This window comes from Falco cherrug, chromosome 8 (genome assembly GCF_023634085.1).
Source record: "Falco cherrug isolate bFalChe1 chromosome 8, bFalChe1.pri, whole genome shotgun sequence".
Classification (NCBI taxonomy): Eukaryota; Metazoa; Chordata; class Aves; order Falconiformes; family Falconidae; genus Falco; species Falco cherrug.
In genome coordinates, this window is record NC_073704.1 from 46,130,312 (window position 1) to 46,156,456 (window position 26,145).

General features: G+C 54.9%; 2 protein-coding genes across 10 annotated transcripts in view; one reads left to right on the plus strand and one right to left on the minus strand.

The window, feature by feature from the left end:
• SIL1 (SIL1 nucleotide exchange factor) overlaps positions 1 to 11,777 on the plus strand; it is a 97,377-nt gene extending 85,600 nt beyond the window's left edge. For all 8 annotated transcript variants that reach the window (XM_055719527.1, XM_055719530.1, XM_055719526.1 and 5 more), the window contains 3 exons: positions 6,738 to 6,834; positions 9,077 to 9,241; positions 11,312 to 11,777. In XM_055719527.1, the coding sequence (XP_055575502.1) occupies positions 6,738 to 6,834; positions 9,077 to 9,241; positions 11,312 to 11,662 (613 nt within the window). In that variant the 3' untranslated portion in view covers positions 11,663 to 11,777. The remainder of the gene's footprint in view (positions 1 to 6,737; positions 6,835 to 9,076; positions 9,242 to 11,311) is intronic.
• Positions 11,778 to 18,754: 6,977 nt separating this feature from the next.
• The window catches only part of CTNNA1 (catenin alpha 1), a 122,833-nt gene continuing 115,442 nt past the window's right edge, over positions 18,755 to 26,145 (minus strand). For both annotated transcript variants that reach the window (XM_055719531.1, XM_055719532.1), the window contains 2 exons: positions 22,505 to 22,639; positions 18,755 to 19,957 (listed from right to left, as the gene is read on the minus strand). In XM_055719531.1, the coding sequence (XP_055575506.1) occupies positions 19,670 to 19,957; positions 22,505 to 22,639 (423 nt within the window). In that variant the 3' untranslated portion in view covers positions 18,755 to 19,669. The remainder of the gene's footprint in view (positions 19,958 to 22,504; positions 22,640 to 26,145) is intronic.

Consider the following 26,145-nt stretch of genomic DNA (forward strand, 5'->3'; position numbering starts at 1 on the left):
TCTCACTTGGCCTATTTTAATGCTTTTTTTTCTTGCTTTTTTTTTTTTCTTCTTAAACCTGCAATCTAAAATTCAGTCGTGCAAGTACTAACAAGCTGCTGATCATCCCGCCTCTTTCTTCTGCCCTTATTCAGAGTCTCAGATTTACAGCTCTAGCTCAGGCTGGAATTACTGAATTCCAGTCGAGCCTTTAAACGTTGACGTTGTAACCATCAGTTTTATCTCTCTCTCTATTATTTGTCAAGTAATTTTAACGTACATATACTTACAAGAGCTGTCAGAAATCCAGATACAGAGGCCTGTGAAAAAGTCGGCCTTTTCACGTGTGACCCTGCTTGTACTGGTTTGCAGGACTTACCAAAACAACCTTTTCCATTGCCATTCACGTTCTTACCCAGGTGTGACGGCTCGAGGGGCACGAGGGGCCAGGAGGGCTTGGAGCTGTAGTGCCCTTGCAGGCACGTTTCGGTGCCACTTAACTCTCCTGCGAGCAAAGCATCGGTGCACTCTCGTTTTCTTTGTTAACAGATTTTGGAGTGAAAACTGGGAAGGGCAAGGTAAGCCATGCTGCCTTGCTGCCTGTTTCTGATCCTCAGGTTATAGCACAAGCTAAATAGACTACACTAAATTTTTTAGGTTGTTTCACAGACTTACAGTCTTTGATCCCTGGCTTTGATTTCCCACGCAGCATCGCAGACCACTGGTTCTGATGAGAGAAAAGACCCATTAAGTCCTGTCTAGCCTGGTGATTATCCTGCCTTTTCACCATCTCACCGGGCTTTCATCAGAGCATGAGCTCTCCACGTCCCTCCTGGCACCCTGGGGAGGGTGCTGGTGCAGCTCAGCACCGGCAGCCACCACAGCAGGTGTGTGCCGGTGCCGCGCGACACGCTGCAGCCGGGGCAGGTGAAGCGCTGTGCTCAGCACCCTGCTCTGCCAGGCAGGAGCATCCCCTCCAATGCCCTCCCCCATTCGCACCCCTTCTTGGTCTTTGCCTGGCTTCAGCAGGATGCTCAGAGTAAGGAGGTGACCCTTTTTTTTTTTTTCCTAGGGTCTCGTGTGGTTTCTACAAGCAGCAGGCCAAGGAATAAATATCCTGTGTGTGTCCTTGCCAGAGCAGTAGAGACAAGGGCGTTTGCCTGCCTGCCCTGCTCTGTGCTTCCCAGTCCCCAGGTCCCTCCACACCACTTGGCTTTCCTTTTCCTTTTTTTAAATTTAAATCTAATTTTGCTGTCATATTGCATGTTCCCACCTAACTCAAGAGCCACTCTTGCCTCAGGGCTGTGTTGCTGCTTTTCAGTCTTCCCACGCCCCTCGTGTGTGCAGTCTGGAAAAACTTTGGAAAGTCTCTCCAAAATTTGTGCACGTGTACTTAGGGTCACGCTAGGAGGAGCAGGGTAAGGGTATCGCTTAATGGACAGTACTCGTTAAAAAATGCCTTCTTCAGCAAAACGGGAGCTGGTTCTGTGTAATGAATTTGCTGGTGAAATGGTAGGGAAGCGCATGTTGGATTTTCAGGAGCAACAGCGGCGTTCCCCGAGCTGGTGCTGCTCCTTGGCACACCGAAGACAGTGTCCAGGGAGCAGGGGCAGCTGTCGCACCAGTGGGTCCCTAATAGCCCACCTGCACGGTGTGGGGCGATTGCAGTGCGTGGGGACCGCGCGGGAGGCTGGAGGGCTCTGATCCCAGCGTGTGAGACCACGGCTCCTCCAGGAGCCTCCATCGTGCTGGCAGGTCCTCTGGTGTCATCCCTGTCCTGTCATCCCCGTCCTAAGGTCTTGCTGCTTCCACAAAGAGCTTTAATGGAAGAAAAAAAGGAAGAAGGATGCAAACATCTTGAGCTGGCAGCTTGTGGAAGGTGCTGGGTCCCATCTCTGCCTGATGGTGCCTTCACCACCCACCCAAGGCAGGACCTGCTACCCGGCAACGGGGTGCCGCGGCAGCTTCATTGCAATTTTGCTCCGGTAGTGCTGATCACAGTGCCTCAGCCCTTGTTTTTATTACTTTTGCTTCTCTCGCCGTGCACTGTTGAGGCTTGTGGTGTTCTGGCAAACAAGCCTTGACTGTAATAATTTCTGGCCCCTTATGGGAAGTTGTAACTCCAACGCAATGAAATATAAACTGGCAGAAAATGGAGTGGTTCCTTCTGCCGTTGCAAGCTGCAGCAGGCAGGCTTAGATGGAGATTTTCTCTTGGCTTTCCCTCCCCTGCTTTTGTTTTTTCCCCTCTCCATCAAAGGGCATAATCACCCTCCTCCAGCCCCCGAGAGGGAAACGTGCTGATGAAATGGCACAGTAAATCTGTGCTCGGCAGTGTCACAGCTCCAGGAGCTTCAGAAGGAGGTGACAGTGGGAAAACCTGGATGTTGTTTGTCTTGTGGTCAAAAAGGCGCGTCGTAAGCGCTGCAGAGTGCTTGCGAGGGCATGGATGGCAGCCCCATCGCTCCTGGGGGAGCCTGGCTGAGGGGCGCGGGGAGAAGCAAGGGGGTCTGCAGGCAGCAGGACATCGTGAATCGGGGGGAGGATCAGCCTGAGCTGGGACTGGAGAGCAGAGCACAGACCATACCCTGCGCCCTGGGAAAGAGGGTATCATCCCCAGGATCCCTATCAAGAGGGTCTGGTGGCCCATGCCCAGAAGCGTTCAGAGGTTCCTCATGATCTGGAATGGATGGCCCATGTCTCAAGAAGCTCAGGAACTTCTGCTGAAGACCAAAGCCCACCTTGCAGGGACCAAAGCTTTCTCAGGAGTGCTCGGAGGTGATGATGGTGTGGGCATCTGTGGGCACTAGAGATTCCTGCTGGTCTCCCCGAGCTCTTCACCCCTGCTCGGCGCATCTTGGCCAGCATGAACACCAGCAGTGTGCCTGTTAACTGCCTGGCCCAGCACCCAGGCAGCTTCTTGCATGGATCGGATCAGTCACGATGAGCCTGGACTCAGCCTTGTTTTCTACTCCTCAGGAACAGCGTGAGAGAGAGATGTAAGAGGCGTGGGCAGCATGGCTGGGAGGCCCCAGGACCTCAGGCGTGCAGTGAGAGCCGCATCTGGAGGGGATGTGGTGTCACCCCGCAGGGGGGTCGGTCTTCCCAGGGCAAACTGGGGCTGTTTAGCACATGGGGGTCTCACTTGGGAAGCTGCTTGAGCCTGAGCATGGCGCTTGTGTCGGGTCCCCATAGACCTGTGGCTCTTCCTCACTCGGGTTTGAGGCTGGTTAATCTCATCCACTGAGTGCGCCCCGATCTCTGCCATCACTGCAGCATCACGGGGTGTCGTTGCAGGCTGTATTCCATCCCTGTCCCAGCCTCAGAGTTCCATTTCAGCGAATTTTGTTGTCTGTGCCACCATCCCCTTATCCATTAGCAGATCAGCACAGGTTGAATTTCCCATGCGAGCGCTCCACAGTCTGTCTTATATTTGTTTTGTTCAGGCTGCTTTTCCCTGGGCTTGGCAGTGTAATTTGTACAGATCTCTGCTGAGTTTTCCAAACCTTTAAATGAGCTTTTTTGTTAGCATGAAGCCTGGACTATTGATAGTAGAGACGTTAAACAACAGAAACATTGAGAGACATGCAGCAGAGCAGCACACCTACCATCCAGGAAGGCTTCCTAACCTCTAGAGGTGCTCCTTGGCAGAAGCTCCATGGTTCAGAGATTTAATTAGATCTAATGCTCCAGCTGACCAGCCAAGCATTAAAAGGCATACCAGTTTTTAACTTGCGTCCCTTGCTGGAAGAGCTTTTATTATTTATTTCAGATGGATGTGGCAAAAGAGCTTGGATGTCCCAGACTTAATGTGTTCCTTGAATGGCTCTCTGAGGTCTGCAGCACGGGGGTCTCCTCTCGGCGCAGCTATGCCCAGGAGCAGGGCCTGCCTGCCTGCCGGCTTGCTCTGCACTGACTCTGCTCTTCCTTGGCCGGAGTGACATGCCTGTGAAATTTGGTTGAGTTTTCAGATCAGAAGTTGTATTTTCTGAGTGTCAGTTGCTGACTCTTCCTTGGGGCCTGGAAATGCAGCTGGGATTTCATCACCTCTCATTCACACCGGCCTGGAGCCCCAGTGCTGAAAACGTGCCTGACAGTGGGGCTGGTGATGCGCTGGGCACAGCCGAGCCTCTGCGCTGCGCCTTCCCCTAGAAATGCTTGAAGCAGAAACAAGCCCAACCCAACTGTACACAGACAAAGCCAGAGACCAAAGCTGTCATAGCTGGAAAAACAGAGCTGAAGAAACCTTCTTCATGCCCCTCCTGCCTGGTTTGCAGCGGTCATCACAGCAGCAGTGCTCTGGCTGTGCATCTCCTGTAGCAGCTAGCTGGGGCTTGGGGGTGCGTAGGGCTCTGGATCACAGCCCTGATGGCTCTGCTCATGTTGGGCAGCCTCTGCAGGAGAAGGTTTCATGCTGTTCTAGTGAGCATGGCCATGCTCAGCCATCCCAGCTCGAGCACCAGCCATGCCCAGCTCGCTGCTGAGGGCACCTTCTGCGACCTTGGGAGGTGTTTTTCTTCTTACTGCTGCATTTCCTTACTGCATTCTACGTATTGCGTCTCCAGGCTCCCGAAGGAGTCTAATCATAAGCCGTGGCTATGTCTGGCTTATACATCCATCTGAACTGATGGGAGATGCAGGATTTGTTCACTTCTGTAGGGCAGATATTCCTTATCTCTCGCTCTTTGGAGGTGAGGGTCATGCTTAGGACCTTTGCACCTGCTAGCGTATGTCAAACAGGTCTCCAGCCAACCCCTGGGTGCTCTGGGTGCTGTTTGTCCTCCATCCCAGTGCTGTAGTCTTCCCATCTTTGCCCTGGGAGGGGTCGCTAAGGCTGGATGGGTGCCACGATGCTGCGGGGCTGCAGGACTGTCCCTGTGCTGGAGGGGCCGTGGCTGCCTGTGTGACTGGGGTATGGCTGGAGATGAGGGCAGCAGCAGTAGGCATCCGGCTCCAGGGGCTGCCTGGGGGCAGCTGAAGGTTTTGGGGCTGGGGCTGGTTGCCCGTGTTGACTCCTGACTCCAAAGCCAGACCCAGGCTAGGCCACCAGGGATGCCACCGCTGCTCTGCAGGGGGAGGGGGTTGGCCACGTGGGCCGTTTCCCACCATGTAGAGGTGGAAAAGCACATCCTGCTCCTGCAGGAGGACGCTGCTGCGTCACATGGTGGGGCTGGGGGATTGGCACGTCTTGGTACGTGCATCAGGTCCCACCTGGACCCAGGTGCTACTAGAAGCTGGTTTGCTCCCAGGGCTGCTGGGGCTGCTGCAGTGGCAGCGCATGGAGGTCTGCAGAGTGTGCTGTGAAAATGTCTTCTGCAGGAGGATCCCGAAGCTCCTGGGTTTGTTCTTTCTCCTTCCTGTCCTGTCTGGGCAGGTTATAGGTGTCCCCCTCCTCAGCAGGGTGCCTGCGTGTGGCTCTGCCTAGGTGCCTGCTGCAGTAGGATGCAAGTAGGTGAGACGAGTAGGCGGTAGTACCAAGTGGATGAGGAACCTCCTTTTCCTGCCTTGAGATTGAGCTGGTAATTGCAGTCAGGAACCTGCACACCCCACCTGCCACCTCTGAGCTGTGGATGACTCTTTGTGGTGTGAGAAGCAAAGCCTGGATGGGCAGGGCGGGCTGGAGAGGCTGCTGGCACCTTGGCTGAGGCAGATGAGCTTAGTGTTCTGCTGTATTTCTGGGAGCCACAGGTTTAATTCAAAGCTGCTCCCTGCCCAAGTCCATTTGTCTTCTGCTTTTGTTTTTGTATGACCCTGTCTGCCTCTGCCTCTCTTATTTCTTGGATGATGCTCGGTACTGACTGCTCCAACAGCTTTCTGGTAGCGGTAAGAGCCGTGGGTGTTTTGCTGTAGCAGGGATCCATGACCTTTGTCTGGCTGCAGTGCAGTTGCTGCTTCAAAGTTGAGCAAAGGCTGAAATGCTGGAGCTCTTCCTTGGAGCGCAAGAAACCTGGGATCAGGGATGCAGACAGCTGGTACGTTGTGCTCCAACCGTGAAAGCCCCGCTGAAGAGGGACCCTGTAGCATCTGACCTCCACACCACCTTCAAGGATGTACTAGAAGTGGGGTGGCAAAGTGCTGGTACCGGGGAGCGGTGCAGCCGGCAAGCACGGCTTGTCTTTGCCTGCCTGCACCTGGGGCAGCTGCTTGCATCCGGAGCTGAAACTCTAGCCTGGCTCTTGAGACGGGAGGATGGATTTAGCCATTTTGTAGTCCTTGGAGAGAAGCGCTCGGTGCGAGAGACGTGTGGGTGGTGGGATCAGCCGTAATTTGTGATTCAGAGGTACTAGGGACAAGCAGGACCTTCCTCCAGGTGAGCTGGAGCACAGGAGCATTTAAATAAATCAGTACATTAACGGCAAGCCAGGAGTGTGGGAGGGGGAACGCAGGAACTGCAATATAAAAGGCTGTCCAGGAATAGGTGCGGTGTGAAGCAGGAGGGTTGATAGCTGTGGGGGAAACACGGGGAGATGGGTGGGATGTGGGCACGTGGCGGGGTGGCCCGGGTGGCCCTGCGTGCCCTTCCCCAGCCCTGTTGCCATCATTTGGGGTTGCACCAGTCATCCACTGCGTGCGAGGTGGCCCGCAGGGCTTCGCGCCTTCTCCGTAACCGCAGGCTGCGGCCGCTGGGAGCTGGGGTAGGGGTTGCTCTGGGATCGGGATGGATCGACCCTCGTTCGTGTCTGCTGCGGCACCTGGGGTCTGTCCCACCCTGCCGTGCCTCACACTGTTGCTGACCTGCCTTTTGCTTTGTGCCTGCAGCAACCCCAAAGTGCAGATAGAAGCAATCGAGGGGGGCGCGCTGCAGAAGCTCCTGGTTATTCTGGCTACGGAACAACCCCTGGCTGTCAAGAAAAAGGTGAGCAAGCAGGGATGCACCACTGGGTAAAGCTGGTTTTGTGCTGAATTTGCTGTAAGAGCGCTTTGGGACATCGCTGGCATCGTGTGGGATGCTACGCTGTCCCCCCATGCTGGGTGGGTTTTACTCTCCAGGGGTGCGGGAGGGTGGCCCTGGGTGCTGGACCACCCCCAGCAGCCCCAGCTAGCCAGTGCCTACTGGCCCCCCGGCACCGTGGGTCTCACCCCCACTGCCAGCAGCAGCACGCGCGGCAGCTCTGCCAGCCCTGTGGGGACAGGACTCGATGCTGCGGCTGCTCTGGGAGGAAAGGTGAGGGTCCCCATGGCAGGCGTAGCGATCAGAGCCTAACAAACATGGGAGCTGACGTCTGGAAGGAGCTAATTGCTGGAGCCAGCCCCGTGTCCTGCCTTTGGCGGTGGCTCTGGAGCAAGGCGAGCAGCGCCGAGAGCCCCCAGCCAAATGTGCAGTGCTGTCCATCGGGGTGGGGGCTTCCTCACCGCCTCCCTCCTGCCCTCCTTGCCGTACTCCCTGGAGCATGAGATCTCATTACCCTCTCTTCAGCATGCGATGCCACCTCTGTTTACGGGCTGTAAAATTATCTATCTGCTCCCAAAAGCCCAGCCCCGCTGTTTTAACACGGTGACCTCCTGCAAGAGGGGGTTTGGCAGGGCAAGGAAGCTACCAGCTCTTTCATTCATCTTCCATGCACCTGCTGTTCCGCAAACAGCTGTGTGCTGCCGGTGTTGTAACTAGCCCCTGCAAACATGTTCTCATCCAGTCCATGGTAGGAGTGCTGCAGTGAGGGAGAGGCGTGGGAGAGGCTGGGGAGCCCCTTTGCTTTTGGCCGGGGGTGTGAGGAGGTCCTGGCTGGAGAGGTGCACTGCAGGATGCTCCGTGCTCAGAAGCTCCTCCCAGGAGTGCCCATGGCTCAGTCCGGAGCTCGTTTTGGGGTGGGGGGGATAGCTGGGTGTGCAGAGGCCTTTACCAGCATCGCTTGCACCCCTGGGTGGTGGGTGCGGGACCGTTCTTTCCAGCCTGAACACGTCCCGCTGGTAGCCCCTGGAGAAGAGCTCAGGATTGTCCACATTTACATGTGGCCTTACAAAAACCTCCAAGGGCTGAACCCCTTTTTCCAGGATAGAGGCTTTTAATTTCCAGTTCCCGTGCTGCATACAGTCTCCTACAGCCAGGATCCCAAGAACGGGCTGGTGCCCCAGCCCCTTCCCTCACAGAGCAGCAGCCCACGGCTCCCGCTCCGGTGGGTTTTCTGCCCCAGTGCTTGCAGCAGTGCGCAGCAGCAGGGCCAAAAGTGCATCTCTTCCCTCCCCCATCCTTTGGCCTGTGGTTGAAACAGGAGACAAACATTCTCCGATTCACCAGCGGCAGCTCAGAAGATGGAAAATAGAAACAAATGGGACCGGGGAAGACGTGGTTGTCAGCTCCGATCCGTCCGTGGGGACCGGGGATGCGCAGTCCACCTCGGTGCGGAGGGGCCGGCTCTGCTCGCTGGCGGGCGCCCGGATGAGCATCCCCGTCCCACTGCCTGCGGGCGGCATCAGCCCGTCCCCTCTGCAAACCACGGGTGTCAGAACCAGATGAGTGTAAGAGTGTAAGAGTCAGCTGCTGTCCCCTCATTGCTTCCTGGTTTTAACCCTGTACCGCTCAAGGCCCAGGAGGCAGGGGCGGGTGGGCTGGTGTCTCTTGCTCGCGGTGCGTGGTGCTGCACCATGACAGAGCCCTGTTTTGGGGCTGTGTCCTGGGAAACATCATGGTGTTGTCCTCTGGCCACGTGGGTGCAAGGGAGAGGACGTTCCCCGGGTGTCCAGATCATCTCAAGGGGATCAGGCTCTGCTGAGCGGTGCTGGATCCCTCCTTCACCTCGTCCTTAGCCTGTAGCTGGGCTCTGTGCCACGGACCGGCAGGGGCAAACCACATGGAGAAATGGTGGCGTTGGGTCTGTTGGGGTGCTGGCTGCAGGGGCTGTCATTCTAGCACACGCCATGACGGTCTGGGTTGGAGTTCGGGTGAAAGTCACCCAAGTTTGGGCAGCCTCACAGCACCAGGGAGAGCTGGGCTCAGGAGAAAATGGAGCTCCCGGGGATGCCCCTCTGCAAGGAGAGCTTTGAGCTGTGCACAGATGGGCTGGAGAGTGTTTCTCCTGTCCCCGTGGGCGCCATGAAGAGAGGTTGTGCCAAATGTGGCGGCCGCAGCCACGTTGCTGATGGAGCTCTCTCCCTGCCAGGCTCTCTTCGCGCTGTCCTCCATGCTGAGACACTTCCCCTACGCCCAGCAGCAGTTCCTCAAGCTGGGCGGCCTCCAGGTCCTCAGGAGCCTCTTCAGGCAGAAGGGGATGGAGACCCTCCATGTCCGTGTGGTCACGCTCCTCTACGACCTCATCGTGGAGAAGGTGAGGAGCCAGGGGGGGGGTCGGGACCCAGCCAGGCACTCCCCACCTCCACCCCCTCCCCACACCACAGGAGCCGCACGAGCATCCGTGCTGGTCTGTGCCGTCGGGATGAGTTTCCCCCAGCCTGCGGGGCACAAGCGCCTGGGAGAGCCCAGCGTGGGCTTAAACCTTTATTTTTCATTAAACTGCTGCCACCGTTTCCACCCGGGGGTGTTTAAATAACAGAACGGCAGGGCCACAGACAAGGAGCAGCCTGCGGTGAGCTGGGCTTGGCGTCCAGCCGCCAGCTGCCCCCTGCCCCTCGCCTGCCTGCCCGTCCCTCGCTGGAGCCCGGCCCACAACCTTAAGTGTTTTATTTCCAAATACCGTGGATTACCACTGTAAATGTAAGTTTAAAACCTGTCTTTCCTTGCCATCGCTCGCTGTTTAGTCTGTGTGTTTCTCTTACTCCAGAGAATGGAAATTAAATCCACTTTCACTCAGTTTATAGCCAGTTTGCCCTGCAGATTATTACTGCTGTAATACTTGGGTTTCAGGCACCGCGGAGCGATGCCTGCGTTTTAAAACAGCTGTTTTCCAGGAGACTTTGTAAAGGTGCAAATCATTTTAGTGGGTCTCAAACCTCACCAGGTGCTGGCTCCAACGTGCCGCGGTCCATCCTCGTGCCTGCGGGGGGAGGGTGCCCACGGGGGCATCTCACCTGCACCGCTTCTGCCCGTCCCGCTGCAGGTTTTACAGCAGCCCCATCCGCTCCCCGGCCGCAGGCCTGGCACGTCCTCAGGTTTATGTTCAAATAATGGTTTTTCCCTGTCTTTCGGACTGAGAATGCCGTGTACCAATGCCGGCTCCTCGTGGAGGAGATGGGGGAGCCGGGGTGCCCGCGGGGCGCAGGGCTGGTGGAGCCGGGGGCAGGTTTGGGCTGGCTGATGGCCATGGCTTGGCTTGAACGTCCTCTGGCCTTGTCCTCGGCAGCTCTCCGTGCTGGAGCGGGGGTTGCTGGGGCTCCGAGTGGCTTCTTTTTCCGTCTTCTTTCCTTTTCACCCCAAGTCCTGCGCGGCCGGCAGGGGGTTAGCCAGCAGCTCTCTCGGGGCACTGGGAGAGGGGGGGGGTCTCCTTGGCGTTGTCCCTCCTCGTCCCCACTGGGTCCTTCCCGTAAATCCATGGGACCGAGCCGCCGGCCACCCGGGGTCCCTTCCAAGGTGGTGAATGGGTCACAGAAAATCCTACGGGCACCCTCGGGGGTGCAGGTGGCCCCCGGGGACAGGGTCAGCCGGGTCTCGTGGCAGCTCCTGGGCACGCTGCCTGCCCTCTCCTCCCCCAGGGCTGCATTTCTGCTCGCCACCCAGCAGAAGCCCTCATCTCCCTGCCAGGGAGCAGCCCTGCGCTATGCAAAAGTAATTAGGGAAGCGAAGACATAATAATTATTACAGGGGGCCACCAGCCAAGCCAGGCGGATCCACTGGGGCAATGGAGCCTGTTTGGGGAACTTCATGCTACCCACAGCCACTCGGCCACCCAAGCCCCAAAGGGTGCCCGGGTCGTGGGGGTGGGACGTGTCCCTGCCTCCCCCCGGCGCTGTCAGGGCAGGTCTCCGGCTGGGAGGGGCTGGCAGCCCCACCTGCCCCCACCGTGCTGCTCTGGGCACCCTGACGGCAGGGCTGCGGTGTTTGGGGTCTTCTGGGCTGGGCTGGAAGAGTCAGGTCTGCCCGTGGCTGGAGCAGGGGGGGGTCTCCATCGGTCCCCCAGGAGCAGCGCAAAGGCTGGCAGTGAGGTGTGCTAGGTGCTGCGGGAGCCTGCCCAGCAGCCTGAAGCAGCAGACTTTTCAGGGTCTTCTGCTGAACTGTCTTCATCTGGAAGTTCTGCTTCCAGGGCCATGTGGTGCTGAACCCCCGGGCACCGGGAGTTTTCCAGGGTGGGCGACCAGGGACACACAGGGAACCGGGACCAAACCTTGTCTTGGTTTTCTGTTGTAAGTCACTCCCGAGGCAGGTGTTCGGGTGTGTGGCTTCCTCTCCTGCGGCAGCCGCTGCCTCTTAGGGGCATTAATCCCTGTCCCACCACTTGCCACAGATGCTGCTTGAGGACTCCCAGCACGGAGAGCAGACGGAGGAGAAAATCCAGCAGTACAGGCAAGTCAAGCTGGTCCCGGCGGTGGTGGAGCAGGACTGGTGCGTGGTCGTTTCCAACCTGCTGGCCATGCCGGAGCACGACACTCGGGAGAAGGTCCTCAAGATGGTCAGCGTGCTGATGGCCTTCTGCAAGGACCGCTACCGTGGGGACCAGGCACTCAGCACCACCCTCAGCCTCCTGCGCAGCGAGTACGAGGAGCTGGCAGCGGAGGAGCAGAGGGAAGGGGACAAAGATGGCTATTTCAAGGAACTGCTTGGCTCTGTAAATACCATCATTCAGGAGTTAAGATGAAGAGACCTGTAGGTGCGGTTCAGTCCCAGATGATTCAGGGTAACAGTGTGAGTTTCGATGGCACCAGTGCGAACACATTTCTGAATAAACTGCGGGAGTAAATGAGATGCCACCACTGGGCGAGTGTGACAACAGCTTTGTTATTAAAAGACAAGTGGTTGGGGTAGATCTTTTGCATGGGGTACTGCTGGGAAAATAGAGATATATACCTTACGGGGAACGAGGTAGAGTCCCAGCTGGCATTGCCTCCAACCCTGGTACCTTACGCGTGTTCTCGGTCCGTCTGCAGGATTATTCGGGGTGGGAAGGGCAGAGGGATGCAGGACTGGCCTCTGCTGCGCGGAGGGGAGCGTTTGTTCGCGCAGCTCGGATCTGCCTTTGTTCTTGCCTGGCGATGACCCACGGTGTCTGTGATCTTTTATTTTCTTCTGTATAATCCATCTCGGCACTCAGGCAGCACCGTTTGCCTTCGGATTGCTTTGTGCTTGTACAGGAGAGCTGAGTGGTGTTTCCTTGGAATGTTGCTTGGAGGGGTGGGCTCTCCGGGGGTCTCCAGCCTTCCCTCGGAGCAGGACTGTCCCTGGTCAAGCCGGTGTGGCTGTGAGCGCCGCCAGGAAGCCTGGCTGTGCCACCCTGCCTGCACAGGGGCCAGCAGCTCTCCCGCAGCCCCTTGCTGCTCGGGGGCAGCCACGTCCCAGGGGCTGGGGGTTCACACGTGTACCCAAGCCCGGTTGTGGTACAGCCGTGGAACCGCTCCTTCCAGCACAGGGTGTAGCCAGCGGGTGAAGCTCACTTCGCCCTACAACAGACCATTGAGCTTGTCTGCTTGCCGCCTTCGTGTCTTTGGAGATGGCCTCCAGGGTGATCTCTGGGGTTGGGGGTGGCCAGCCAAGGCGTGTTCGTCCCCGACGTCCAGCAGGCTCCCCTTGCCGGGGCGGCCGTCTCCCTTCACACAGCCCTTTCGGTTGCATCTTCTGCTTCCCTTTCCTCCGGGCTCATGCCCTGTTCCCCCAGCGGTGTCCTTGCAGGTCCCCGTGCTGGATGGGCGGTTGGGGAAGATGTTCTGCCCTGTCCCTGTTGAGCTGGCTCTGTGTCCCCATGTTGTCCTTTCTCAGGAGAGGAAGAAATCAAAGTGCTGCCCAGCCCCTGGCCTGGAGATGAGTGTTGCCTCCCCCGCCATCAGCAAAGAAGATTATAGAAACGAGAAACTGAATTTTGTCATTTTGTCTGTTTAATTGCAGTGAAAATCCTCTCCTTGTTCTGAACTGTTTTGTAGGGAGAGGGGAGGGGAGAGGAGAGAGATTTGGGGTCTGCAACAGACTCAGCAGCACGGCACGGCGGCTTGGGGGTGACACTTGTCTCGCCCCCACCCTGCAGCGGTCATTTTCCTGTAGCAGGATCCCGATAGAACCGGAGTGTGGTGGCAGCCGGGTGCCGACCACTGGCTTGGGCAGTTCAAGCCGTTTTCCTGCCGACCCCTCTTTGAGGTGCCTTTTGCGGGGGCAGCAGCTTTATCCCTGCGGCTTTGCCCAGCAGCACGAGAGGCGATGGCAGAGTGCGCGTTGGGACGCCCCAGCACCGGGACAGCCCAGCACCGGGACGCCCCAGCACCAGGACAGCCCAGAACGGGGACGCCCCAGCACCAGGACAGCCCAGCACGGGGATGCCCCAGCACCGGGATAGCCCAGCACCAGGACAGCCCAGCACCGGGACGCCCCAGCACCGGGATGCCCAGCTTTTGGCCGCAGCGCGCCGCTGCAGCCGCCCTGGCCCCGCTGCCGCCAGATCAGGCCGAGCATGCCCTGCTCCCAGCGCCCTGCCGAGACGATTATTTGTAATTCCTGTGTTCGCTTTCAGACTTGCTTTCTAGCAATAACAGGTATTTCAATCACCGCTGCTCTCGCCACCAGCTTAATGGGACCCAGGGGCTGCTGCAGCACCAGCGTTGCACAGGGGCAGAAACCACATGAGTAACGAACGCGGGGGCTGGTGTCCCCCAGCCCCGACCGGGGGCTTTATGAGGGGCTGGGATTCACCCCCCATCCGCTGCTGCTGCCCCAGACAGGGACCCCCTGCAGCCAGCACAGCCTGGCAGGCGATCGATCAGGCTGTTTCAAGGCTGTTAGCCTTTCCTGATGCTAAAATATTTCTGGCTACTGTTTACAGCATGTCAGTTGTCACTGTTAAGTAGTGGGGCTAATTATAAATATCGATTATTTTTTTTTTTTTTTGTCCTTTCTGAGTTTTGGTTCAGGCTGTTTTTCTGGGATTAGAAATGATATTTTTTTTATTTTTATTTTTTTCTGAGATGCATTTCCCAGCCGGTCCTGCCAGGATTTTGCTTTGTGGACTAAAAAAAGAAGTAAAAATCTATAATGGCAACAGCCAGGGAGCAGAGCTGGGGTGTCAGCAGAGGGATTTCCCTGGCCCTGTCACTGTTTCACAGCTGGATTTAGCAGGGTCGGGGAGGTCTAACGCCTCTTTAAGGCTGGGCAGGGAGAAGACCAGCAGCAGCAGCCACCCAGCTGGCTCCCTGCCTGTCCAGCCCCCACTCGGTGATGCAGCTGAGGAACTGCATGATATTAAAGGGGAGCAAAACCCCCGACAAACCCGCAGCCGTAACTCCTGGCAACGTGTATCCCAAGCCCTTCGGAAGCTGGGGACGCTCGTGCTGCAAAGGCTTTTTGAGGTCCTTGGCCAAGGCTGATGCTCCGCGACCTTTGCAGCCAGTAGCTGTGTCCCAGCCCTGCGGCCTCCCCACCACAGGGCTCCAGGCTCGGGGCTGGGACCCCCCTGACACACACCCCCGGTGGGACCCCCCCGACCCCTCTGCACCAGCGCTGGCATTTGCTGCAGCCCTGTGCCCCTGGGCGAGGTGTTGGGGGAAGCAGTTGCATCTGGGGGGGAGGTGGGATTGCGCCCCGTAACCCCCCCAGTGCGCTGCTGGTTCGTTACCCGTGCCGGCGGTTGGTGCCCTGGCAGGACCTTCGTGGCAGGGGCTCTGGCTGCTGGAGGCCTTTCGGCTCTCGCCCCGAGCCCTCGCTCTTCCCCCCTGGCCCTTGTCTCCTCCGGGCTGGGGTCCCTGTGCCTGGGGGGGTCCCGGCAGGGGGTGAAGCTGCCAGGCACTGCCCACTCCCAGCACAGCTCCCCTCGGCCGTTGAATACAACAAATTACCTCAAATTACCTGGAAATCCTCAGCACCCTGTTTGACATTTGTGCAGGCTCTGACCCCCCCCCCCGCGGCAGCAGGTGACTCCACTCCTGGGCCGGGCTGCGGGGCCACCCCCCGCTGTACCCCCACAGCCCCCCTGAGCAAAGCCCTTCCTCCCTCCAGAGCCCGGACACCACGGGGATGGGCACAGGGCTCCGTGGGGCCCCGCACCCCAGCCGTGGGCTCTGTCCCCGTGGGGTGACAGGTGCGCAGCCAGGGCAGTGGCAGCCACAGGGCCTCGGAGGGCACGGAGGGCACGGCGGGCAGCCACGGCCAAGGCTCGGTCCTGGCGGCTGCAGCCCGAGAGGGGCAGCCTACCCCCGGCCCTGCCCCCCTGCCCTGCCTGTCCCTGGAGGGTGATGGAGAAGCACAGGTGGGCGCTGGGCTGACTCCCCCCGCCGTACCTGCTGGCCCAGGCTGGTGTCCCCGCTAGTGACAGGTCCCCAAGTGGCGTTGCTGGTCCGCAGCCCGGGGTAGTGAGGGGCTGAGCCCCACTGCCTGCCCCGGGGGCCGTGGGCAGGATGGGGGCCAGGACCAGCCCGTCGTGCCCCGGCTGCCACGTGTGGCCGCGCTGCCAGGGCTGCTGCTGGCGGCACAGGGAGCAGGGGCGCGGGGCGATGCGGGTGCATCCCGCTCCGGCCACTGACATCCCACTGCCCCACACTCCTGCAGCCTCCCAGTGTGGCACAGCACCTTCGCCCCCCCAGCAGCCCCCCTGCACCGGGACCACAGTCTGTGTGGAGCAAGCAGGGACTGGAGGGGCCCTGGGGCAGCTGGGGACCCCAAGTAGGGTTCGCTGCACCGTGCACCTCTGTGGGTCTGGGGCAGAGGGGCTGGGATAGGCGCTTCCATCCTTGATTTTGGAGGTAGCCGGGTCCCCCTGCCAGCAGCCTGGCTGGGCTGGCGGCGCACAGGGCCAGGCCAGCAGCAGCGTTGTTTCCCCTTGCAGCCGCAGCAGCGCCGGGAGGGCTGTGCCGGCTCAGCCCGAGCTCCCCAGCCCCAGATCGCGACGCGCAGCGGGCAGGGAGGGGGCTCAGAACAGAGACCACCGCTGTGCTTCCCTGGGCTGCCCGCCAGCCTCCACAATCTGCACCACAGGGGAGTCCTGAGCCTTCCGCGCTGGAGCATCTGATGTGCCTTAATGGATTTTTCCTTTTCCCACCCATTTGTTGGGGGTTTTGAACCCACACGCCCCCCCCCCCACCATGCTCTGCCCTCCTGTGTAATTGCGTATTTGAAGCTTGGCTGCCTCGGTTTATTTCGAACCCAGCACCCGCGCTTGCTGCTGCCGTCCTGTTGGAACGTGCAGTGTAGGGCGGTTCGCTCCCCTCTCCGCACCCATCCTGTCCCACCCAGCGGGATCCCCCCGCCAGCCAGGAGAGCCCCCAGCCCACCGCCCACCTGGGGCTGGGCTCCCAGCCTGGCAGCGGCGAGGCTGGTCCGAGCAAAGGGAGAGCACGGCGAGGAAAAGGCAGCCGTTGAACAGCATCAAACCTCGGCACAGAAGCCTTCACACGCAATTAAAGCAGCATAAATTCAACGTGGCTTGATTCACTGCTGAACTGAATTAAGAGCACTTGAAATGTACAATAAGACAATCTCCTGGGGCCTTGGCGTGGTTTCACTAATACACCTCAGAAGACTCTGTGGGTTCATCTTCCTGAGACAGGTCCCTGCTCCCGGGACGGGCCAGAGGGCGGCTGGGCTCGGGCACGGCCTCACCCGGTGCTGCAAACCCCCAAATCTTCCCTGTTCAACGGATACTTCGGTGTGTTGCGGGGGGCGATGGGGGGCAGCCGTGCCTGGCTCCCGCCCACGAACGCCGGTGGACAGGGAGGTCCCACAGCCCCTCACTGCCCAGAGGTGCCGCGTGTCCCCTCCGTCCCCAGCGCCCAGAGCCCCGTGATTTCTTCTCCCGTTAGCTGGAGAGCGGCGCAGAGCCGCAGGGAAGGGGCGAGGTGATCGCCGCACCCATGGTGGAGCGCACTGGAGACCCTCCCCACCTGGCACCCGCGCAGCTTTTACAACCCAACACGGTTCTGTTTGCTCCCTCCTGGTAGGAGAAAGCATTCCCCTCCAGCCGCCGCAGCAGAGACCAACTGCACAAACCCTTCCCCAGCGCTTAATTACATCAAGCAGTAATTACTGTAATTCTTTTCAATTGGCTCTCTAATAAAGTTACAGTTTCGCTTGCGCCCGGACCCCCTCGCTGTGCAGCGCCGCTGCCTGCAGTGCTGCTGCCACTTCCACGTGGGTTTAAGGCTGAAATTCTGACACGCCAGGGTCAGCGTGTTGGCACCCAACTGCCGAGTCACCCGCTCGCAGGGGCCTGGGTCCGGCCCCTTTCCACGCGCAGGGACTGAAAAAGCCCCGTCCATCCCCGACGCCCACCGCTGCCACCCCCTCCCCCGCAGCAGGGCTCTCTGCCCACTTAACCGAGGTCACCAGCTCAACCCATGGAGCCATTCGTGAAGAGGCAACGCGGAGCTCGCCCAGCCTCCAGAGCAGCTCGCGCCACGGCAGCGTCCCTCGCACCTGCGCGCAGAGCAGGCTCGAGCCGGTGAGCAGCAGCAGCGCAGGTACCGATAACCACTCGTTCCACCGCCGCACAGCCACTGCACTGGGGCTTCGCGACACGAAATCCCCGCTGTGCTCTGGGGGAGGCAGGGATTTGCTTTCCCCCCAGCCACTGCTGATGCATTCCCAAACAGAGCAATTAAATCAGTGACAGACATTAATGGTTTACCTCGATGCGCCCCGCGCAGCTCTCGGAGCAGGGGCACCCCTCGGGTGAGGAAGAGGGGGGTGAGCTGCGCCCTGCTGCCTCCCCCTCCGGCCTCCTGCTTCCCAGCTGGGTGCTCCAACCAGCTTTCATCAGGTGGAACCAGTATTTTAATTTGCTGCCAACTTGATGCTCGAAGTCTGTGGCATAAAATAAACTAACATTGATTTAAAAGCACATAAAGCATTGATTTAAAAGCATATAAATATTTCTGTACATTTTAATATACGGGTTGTGTTTTAAAGCTCCCTAATAGATTGCGTTTTGGGGGAAGTAATGTATGTATTTTGAAGAGAGCCACTGGATAGCCCAGGGAATGTAGCCTTTAAGACAATCACATTAATATCAAGAGAAAAAAAATCATACTTATAAAAACAGTTATTATTTACAAAACAAGATCTAGTTTATCTGTTTCGTTAACCCTTGAATGTCCGTGGAAGGAGCAAGTCAGCTTACCCTCCAAGCAGATGCCTGCTGAGACGTTAAAGGCATATGAAAACTAGCAGATAATTCAGCTGTTTATTATCTGTACTCAAGAGGCTAAAATGCTTGAAAACATAATATATTTGGCAAAAATATCCCACGAACTATTTAGCTTAATTCTGATCAGCATTTTGGTAACATGACAGCAATAACCTTGATATAGTAAATTATAAGCTGATCAAGATAAATAAAATTATAACGTAATGCTGCCAAGGCTCGGCTCTAAAATTTAGATGCAGTTTAAAACATTAACTACAGAACAGGCTGCTTTCCATTTTAATGGATGCTTTACAGAAACAGCGAACGCAACTTTGACCTGCACAAGTGCCTCTTCTTGAATACTGGACTTTATTGGTACATGTAAAACACACTGAAATTCATAAAATTTAAATAAGACAGCAAAATTATACCTTGTAGCTATAGTTATCACAAATAATGTATAGTCTAAATTGCAGCCTGAGCAAACATTATTTCCTGGGTGCCTTTGGAAGCCCAAGGCGGGATGCAAGCAATTATGAGAAATGAGTACAAAGCTGATTTGCATCTGAATGCCGGGGAGGGGGAGCAGGGGCGGGCTGGGAGCCCGCTCCATTCACAGCACCACAATACACCAGCTGGTAAAAGCAACTTTATTAGTGTCCCGCAGCAAAATACATTAGTAATTTGTAACCAGGCATTAAAATTCCCGTCCGGTGTCATACAGAAGTAATCAGCCGCCTCCATGATTGTATGTTTTACTGGATTTACTCTGGGTGCTCCCCCAGCAGAGATGCGTGTGAAACTCCCCCCTCCCGCGAAAAGGCCGGTGGCAAAGCCACCTGTGGGTGCTGGTACGCCGGGCACGCGTGGGAATGAGCCGTCAGGCACACAGCTCTAGCACAGCCCAGGAAAAGCAGCATCACGTAACCAATAAGCGCATCAACAAACACTCCCCCTCCCTCCGTGACCCCCAGCAAAACCCAGCCCAGGCAAGGCTATACAGTTTTTCCAGATATTTTCCAGCTGTGGTCACACAGCTTGCTGCATTTTCACATCCTTTGAGCATACAGAGCTTGTTCCCTCTCCGCCCCAACAGCAGGAATACACTAATCCATACAATACTTTAATTAATTTTTTTTTTGAGTAAAACAATCTAGTTTTCCTCTCTTGATCACCATGAAAAACTGCAGTCTCTGCATAGCATGATTCAACTATTAGTGTTAACCGTTAGTGTTACTGTAAAATCCTCTTTGGTTATAGAATATTTTATTTAAAGCAAGATTATACAAAACAATTTTCAGCTAGAAATACATCCCTGAAATCTAAAAGCAATCTAAATTAACACACTTCCGCAGGCTGAAGCTATATTGATAGGATGTATAAATTTGAGTATTTCCCCATGTAATCTAAACAAAGTTATCAAAATTATATTAAGTAAATACATTTTGAGGAATAGTACACTTTTGAAAAATCCTTAGAATATTAGAAGTAGAGTTCTGGAAGTAGCAGTAGTGGGCTAGAGAAAAAAATAACCAAGGCAAAGACCTCTCTTTAAATACTCTCCATTGCCTTGAATTCACTGAGAGCCTGCACCGGGTTAACGTGTTTCTTCTGGGACGCCCGCTTGATTTTAGTTTGGGTTTCATCTTGCTTCTCCCTCTTGACCAGGGGTTTCTTCTCTGGAGCCTTCATCTTCCAAGAGACGGCGGGCAGATTGAGCGAAGCCATCCCCTGGGACTTCTGGTACTTGGTTGATGCCACGTAGGAAGCCTTCACGGTTTGCACCACCGCATTCATCAGGTTCTTGGCTGCTTGGATAAGAGACATGGCACTGTCCACCTGCCAAACGGTAACGTGTATGCGTTACACGCCGTAAAACCCACACAAATACAGTATTCCACAAAAATGACAGTCTTGGGGCGTAAAAGCACTCAAAATTTGATTTTTCTGGGGTTTCTTTTGAAATCTGAGGTTCCAAATTTGAGGTGGTATTTTTCTTTGGGCATGAAGGAGTAAAAACCTGGCTTGTGCCATCAAAACTAAAAGCGCGAGGTTTGCCCGTGATCTCTGCCTTTTCCATATTAATGACAACTGAAAAGATTTGTATTCTGCTGTTTGCTTTTGTGACTAGGCTTTAACAGTAGCTTATTCTCTAATGAAATCAATAAAGCCGTAGTAATATCTTAATCACTGATAATAAATATTTAAATCGCCCTAGAATATGAAGTTGTATTGGAAAGGAAGGAACGCGACTGCATCTTCAGACAGGCCTGGAGCCCTTTCCCAGGTGGTTCTTGATTTACAAGAGCATTAAAATGAGGGGAAAAAATGCCTTTGCTGAAGCTTTAGCACACGGCAGAGATGAAGAGCCACAAACAGGGCAGGGTGGAAGAGAGAGGGGATGACCACTGAGGTCACCTCAGCTGGGACCCCACTTCTCCGGGTGCCAGTGCCCTGCTCCCAGGGGGACCTCCGGCTGGTGGACGCCGAATGGTCTGGGGCAGGGTTTTGGTCTGGGGCAGGGTTTTGGTCTGGGGCAGGGTTTCAGCACCTCTGCTCGGCTTACACAAGAGCGCAGCTGCCTCTGCACACTTAAATTCCCGCATTGCAAACATTACAGGAAGGTTTTGGGGAAAACTTGAGGCCGTGGCTTGCCTAGCAGCTCAAGCTGAGCCAGCCAAGTTGAGCAGGGGGATGGTCGCTTTTCTTACGGCACTTTTCTTACGACCTTCCTTCCCATCACACTGTGCTTCCAGCACCACAACGGCAGGTCAGATCTGTGCCCTCCAGCAAACCAGTGTCCTGCGTTCCTCACCCCAGTCGTCATGCTGGAAAGCACTTCCATTGCCTTTGACTGTTTCCATGGATTTTCACAGCAGGAAGAATTGTGTTAAATGCAATGAAAGCAAGGAGGCATTTTTCTAAATGAATTGTCAGATTTCTTAGGGTGCAAGCTCTTACTGCCTTGATTATAGCTCTGCTGCCACAAAATTTCTCTGGTGTACGGATGGGGAACACCGAGAAGAATTTTACTTTTAGACAGGTTAAGTCCCTGGCCTGGCAGAGGTCTTCATTTGATAATCTGATAGAAGTTTAACACTGCTGCCGGCAATATTTAGCCCCAGTGGACAGACTCGTGAACAGATAAAACCAGGAGACTAGACTACAGATGCCAGCCTGTTCATATAACTAATTTATGGCAGAAGGGTATGTAAATTCTGAAGACAGCGAACAACTGCAGTAAAACCCTGGAGTACATATTATGGCATAATGACACATCTACTCCTTTGACAGCACGATGCCTTCAGCCTGCCAGCTAACAGGACGCCAGGCATGCAGCAGAGAAGCACAGCAATGTGTTTCATTACATCCCATCACTCGGCTCCACTGTGCTGGAAATCTGAGCCTGTGGGACGGGCAGCAGCAGGAGGTGCAGTGGCGAAGCCCACCTCCCCTGCGAAGGCCCACCACCACCACTGCTTTTGCAGCAGGTTGCTGCAGACCTCCCTCAGCTACTACTGGCCTGAAGCACTTCTACAATTCCAGCTTGTCTGCAGAGGAAAAAGATGTCCTAATACGTTTAAGTACTTGAAATATCTAAATGGCAGAGGATGGGAAGTTTTTTTCCATTTGCTTTTAAGGATTCAGAGAGCAATACTGGACTATCAGCCACTTCCATCCCTTCTTCAAACCTGCTACCTCAGTCATGACATAGATGGGCAAAAGTACCAGTGATCAAGCATACCTGTGCCCAAAGAAATTAAAAATTTAGCTACACTTCCCTCCCTGCAAATCTGTCAGACAGATTCCTCTTGGGAGGAAGCATTTCATGAACTACAGTGAAAAAATTATTTCCTAAGTAATGGCTAGAATAAGGAAGCAGGCTGGCTGGCCTACGGCAGCTTTCAGCTGCCATCAACCAGAGCAGCCGCTAAACCCCTGCGCTCTCCAGGGCACAGCCATTCTGGAACACCGACACCTCCGGAGCATCGCAGGATCCCAGCGTGTTCCAAGGCTGTGCAGAGACACGCGGTAGGTTTAGCTATGCTGCTTAAAGTGCTTTAACCTCACCAAAAGTGAAAATCAGTCTGGAAAAAACAGTAGGTTGCACAAAGGTAAAGTGAATCTGCCTAAACCCACTAGTGAGTAAGGAAAAGTGAAGTCTGTGTTCTCCCCCTTTCAAACAGTAAGCGTTTCCTCCAAGAACAACGTGGCAGCACAGGCAGCATTATAAACTCTGCATACATTAAAACTTTGACTGAATGCTCTGAAATTCTCTTGTCTATATTCTATACAAACGTTTAGTGTAAAAAAGCTTAGCTTGGAATAATTGTTACCCCTGGAAGAAAAACTGCACGAACTGGACATGTTGTAGCTCAAACCTACCCCAGACACAACCAGCTCCCCTCCGAGGTTTTGAACTTCAGCCTTCACTTTGCTGCAGATATTCAGCTGGTGGCAATACAGCGCGATGCGCTGCAGGTAGGCCAGGAGGTCCTGCTTGCACGCAGAATCGGGACACTGGAAAAACAAAGGTGAAGTTTTACCTTGCCATCAGGAAAACCGGAACAGAAAACATTTAGGGAGAAACCAGACAACTCCATTCTCTAATAGTGAATATGCTCCAGAGATCATTCCCCTTTCTGGTGAGCTTTGGTCTTCTAAAGACAACTGAGCAATCCATGGGCATCACTAAATACATATAAAAAACCAGAAGCAATAAACACAGGCTATCAGAACACAGGGGCAGCTGCTGGACAAAATCACTGGGGCTCCTTTTAGCTGCACGGCTGTCCTTGAGCTCCCTGTGAGGAAGAGGAAGAGGAGGAGGAGGACGACAGCTACCTAACTTTTCCAGAGCAGGTGTGTTAACTATAGAAGGTCCTTCCTCCACATGGTACAGGACACGGCAGCAATGAATTTACATCCAAGATCTCAGGTTGGAACTAGCAGATGTTAGCAAATCCAGCCTCAATTCTCAGTCTTAAGCTAGGAAGTGATAAACCCAACAGTTAGTCAATTATATCCAGCAAAGTAGGTATTTTCCTGACTTCTGCTCCCATCTCTTAGCAGTGTGGAAACTAGATTCCTCACCAGGCATGAAATAAAATTTTTAAGTGCTTGCTGAGGCACTCATCCGTAAGATAAAAGTAACTTTTTCAGCTTTGCAATTGAAAGACTACGTAGGTACCAGAGACTGCAGTGCAGTTCAGAAAGCTGTTTTCTCGGACAGAAACGAAGGGCCATCCCTTGCTTTGCAGAGCCAAGTGGTGAGGTGATTAATGAGCCAGCCTCACACTGGATTTCAAAACAAGAGGAGCCCTGCTGAGGGGCAGCCACAGTCCAAACGGGATCCGCAAGCATAAGACAAAAAGGCTATGGGAAGCCTTTTACTACCCATGCCAGTCCTGCAGCATCTTTAGAAATGGCAGTGAGCACGGTGGCCAGCGTTGCTTCTCCCAAGACTAACAGGCCATCTCAGATCTACTGGCACGCTTGGCTGTGTGAGGGCTAGTGAATAAAGCAGCTGGCACGCACTGCCCCCACGAACACTCTGCCCACCAGACTCTCACGCTGCTGCTGAATAAACCCAAGGGCATGCGTGGCACGCTCCTGCCCTGTGCGTGCAGCACCAGCAGGGCACCTACAGCTGCCTGCACCCCAGCGCGGGGCAATACACAACTCACGACTGGGTAAATACTCAGGCGGGCCCGGACCTGCAGACACTGCTGGCGGTGCTGCAAGCAGTGCCCAAGACGACGGATTTTTCAACCAGTCTGGGTATTTTCATGATGGCAGAAGCCAGTGCAATAGGGACGCAGGGGATATGACAGCCCAGCAGGCCATGGCTTGGTGCCCACCGGTGAGGACACCATGCTGACGGGTGTACCTTTCCGACCAAAGCGGGAAGTTTAGAGCAGGGTGTTACGTTACAGAACACCTATGTCTTCAATGTCCGTGTGCTTTACATTGCATTGTGTCAAACACACTCGCATAAACCCTGGCCTGAGCCCCAGAGCAAGCATGACCAGCGGTACCGCACTGCGCGCTCCCGTGCGATCTCCTCCTCCGAAATGGCCACTTTGTGCATTATCTTCCCCCTGAGCATTCCCAGGCCTCCTGGGCAAAACCAGCATCAGACTGACAATGATTCTTAAGTTTTCTGCTCTAAGGCAGGCAGCACTGTACTCAGCATTATTTCACCTCTTAGCACAGTACCGGCAGGTCAGGAATCCAACCGGCATTGACCAGGGACAGAGCTGAAGGCAGACCCTGCAGTGGTCACCATCCTTCCTAGACACCTGCACCCCATCCAGAAACTCATAAATCTCCAGCATCCAGGGTCTCGGCACACAATTCCTGGTCATTACATGCAGGCTTTCCAGCCCCCCATAGGCACACACACTCATACAAGATCTAAATGCTTTTCCCTGGCCCCCCAGCCCAGCTTGAAGGCAAGCAGGGCACACCACCCTCCGCTTTTCCCCGCCAGGCAGCGCGTTAGTGGCTGTGGTTAGTGTCCACCCAGCTGCTCATCCTGGAGAAGCCTCCAGACAAGCACCAAAACCCCAAAGAAGCCATGAGTGGCCACAATGATTCACCAGCGTTAGACATGAGAAGGAGAGAAGAGCCTTGCTCTAAGCAGCATTTGCTTCTCTTCGCCCAGCACCTGCTTGCTCTTTTGACCGACCAGATTCAGAGATCTACAGTCTGCAAGAGCTCTTCTCCACACACCCCTGTTCACAGCAAAATCCCATTTCATCTAGTACCCTCACTCTGTACAAGGGACCATCAAATGAAAATTCACAATGGTATGACTGGAAGAATAATCTCAAACGTGGCACCATTTTACTATTTTGTGCTTCACTCAAGCTCAGGTTTCTTGCTTACAGCAACACAGCCTCTCCTCTCCTTTCAGGGCAAAGTCAAAATCCCCTCCTGGGTGTCAGCAGCAGAGTCTGAGCCCCAGCTCTCACTGCAGATCTTCTCTCCTTAGCTGCAAGATGGAAGCAAGAACCGAATTCTCCCTTATATAAAAGGCACAAAAGGAGACTTCACCAGAACAGATCGCTGCCTCGCACAAGCAGCGGTGTGCAAACCGGAGGTCACATTTACATGGAGCATTTGCTTCCCACAACAGTAACTGATCTGCCATGACAGACATTCAGCTCTGAAAGGGTGGTGAGCGCAGCTACTAAATACATTTGTTTTTTCCAGGGCCAGAACAAGTGGGTTTTCTAAGCCAACGGGGCATTTCAGTACAGCAGAGAGAAAACAGCTGTACTATATGTTGCGTATAGAGATGCCTCTGTATGGCAGGCTGCTGAGCTGTGAGCGAAGGCAGCACATGCACGTACACACAATGCACCACAACAGGAATTTTGGCAAGCTGGGACAAACACATCAGGATGTGTAGCACAGGCGGCGGAGATCTGGATGGCTTTATGGGCATCTGACCCAGTGTGGCCATAAACTAACAGAAATCACCTTCTTAGTCCCAAGGAAAGTAATGAAACACCTGAAGTATCTGCAACTCTTACGCAGGCACGTTGCTTCCATCAGTAAAGTGAAAACTGTGAATAATGAAGCAGCAAAGCTTGCAGGTTAATTTTTTAAGCTAATCAATATTAGTCAGCAGCACAAGATGTTTTAGAGAAAGTCCACAAATAGCATCGGCCAAAGAGCTAATGAAAAGCTGAAATTACTGTTTTGGAAAATGCTCTCCATCTCCCAAACAGCTCATCTAACAAAGCAAACGAGCAGCACAGAGGCAGATTGAATTGAATGTTGACAAATGCACAATACAGCACGTCAGAAGGACCGCTAAACAATTCAAGGTACTTTATGGGTTGTGAGTTTATGGAAACCATTTAAGGAAAGACACTCTGAAGGAAAGAAGCTGCCGCATGTTTACCAATGGCTGAAGAAGGCAGCAAAACGTTAGTGGGGGAAGGAGTGGAACAGGAAACATTATTTGGTTAAATATATCAATATGATGTGAGTTGGAAAACCACATCCTATACTGT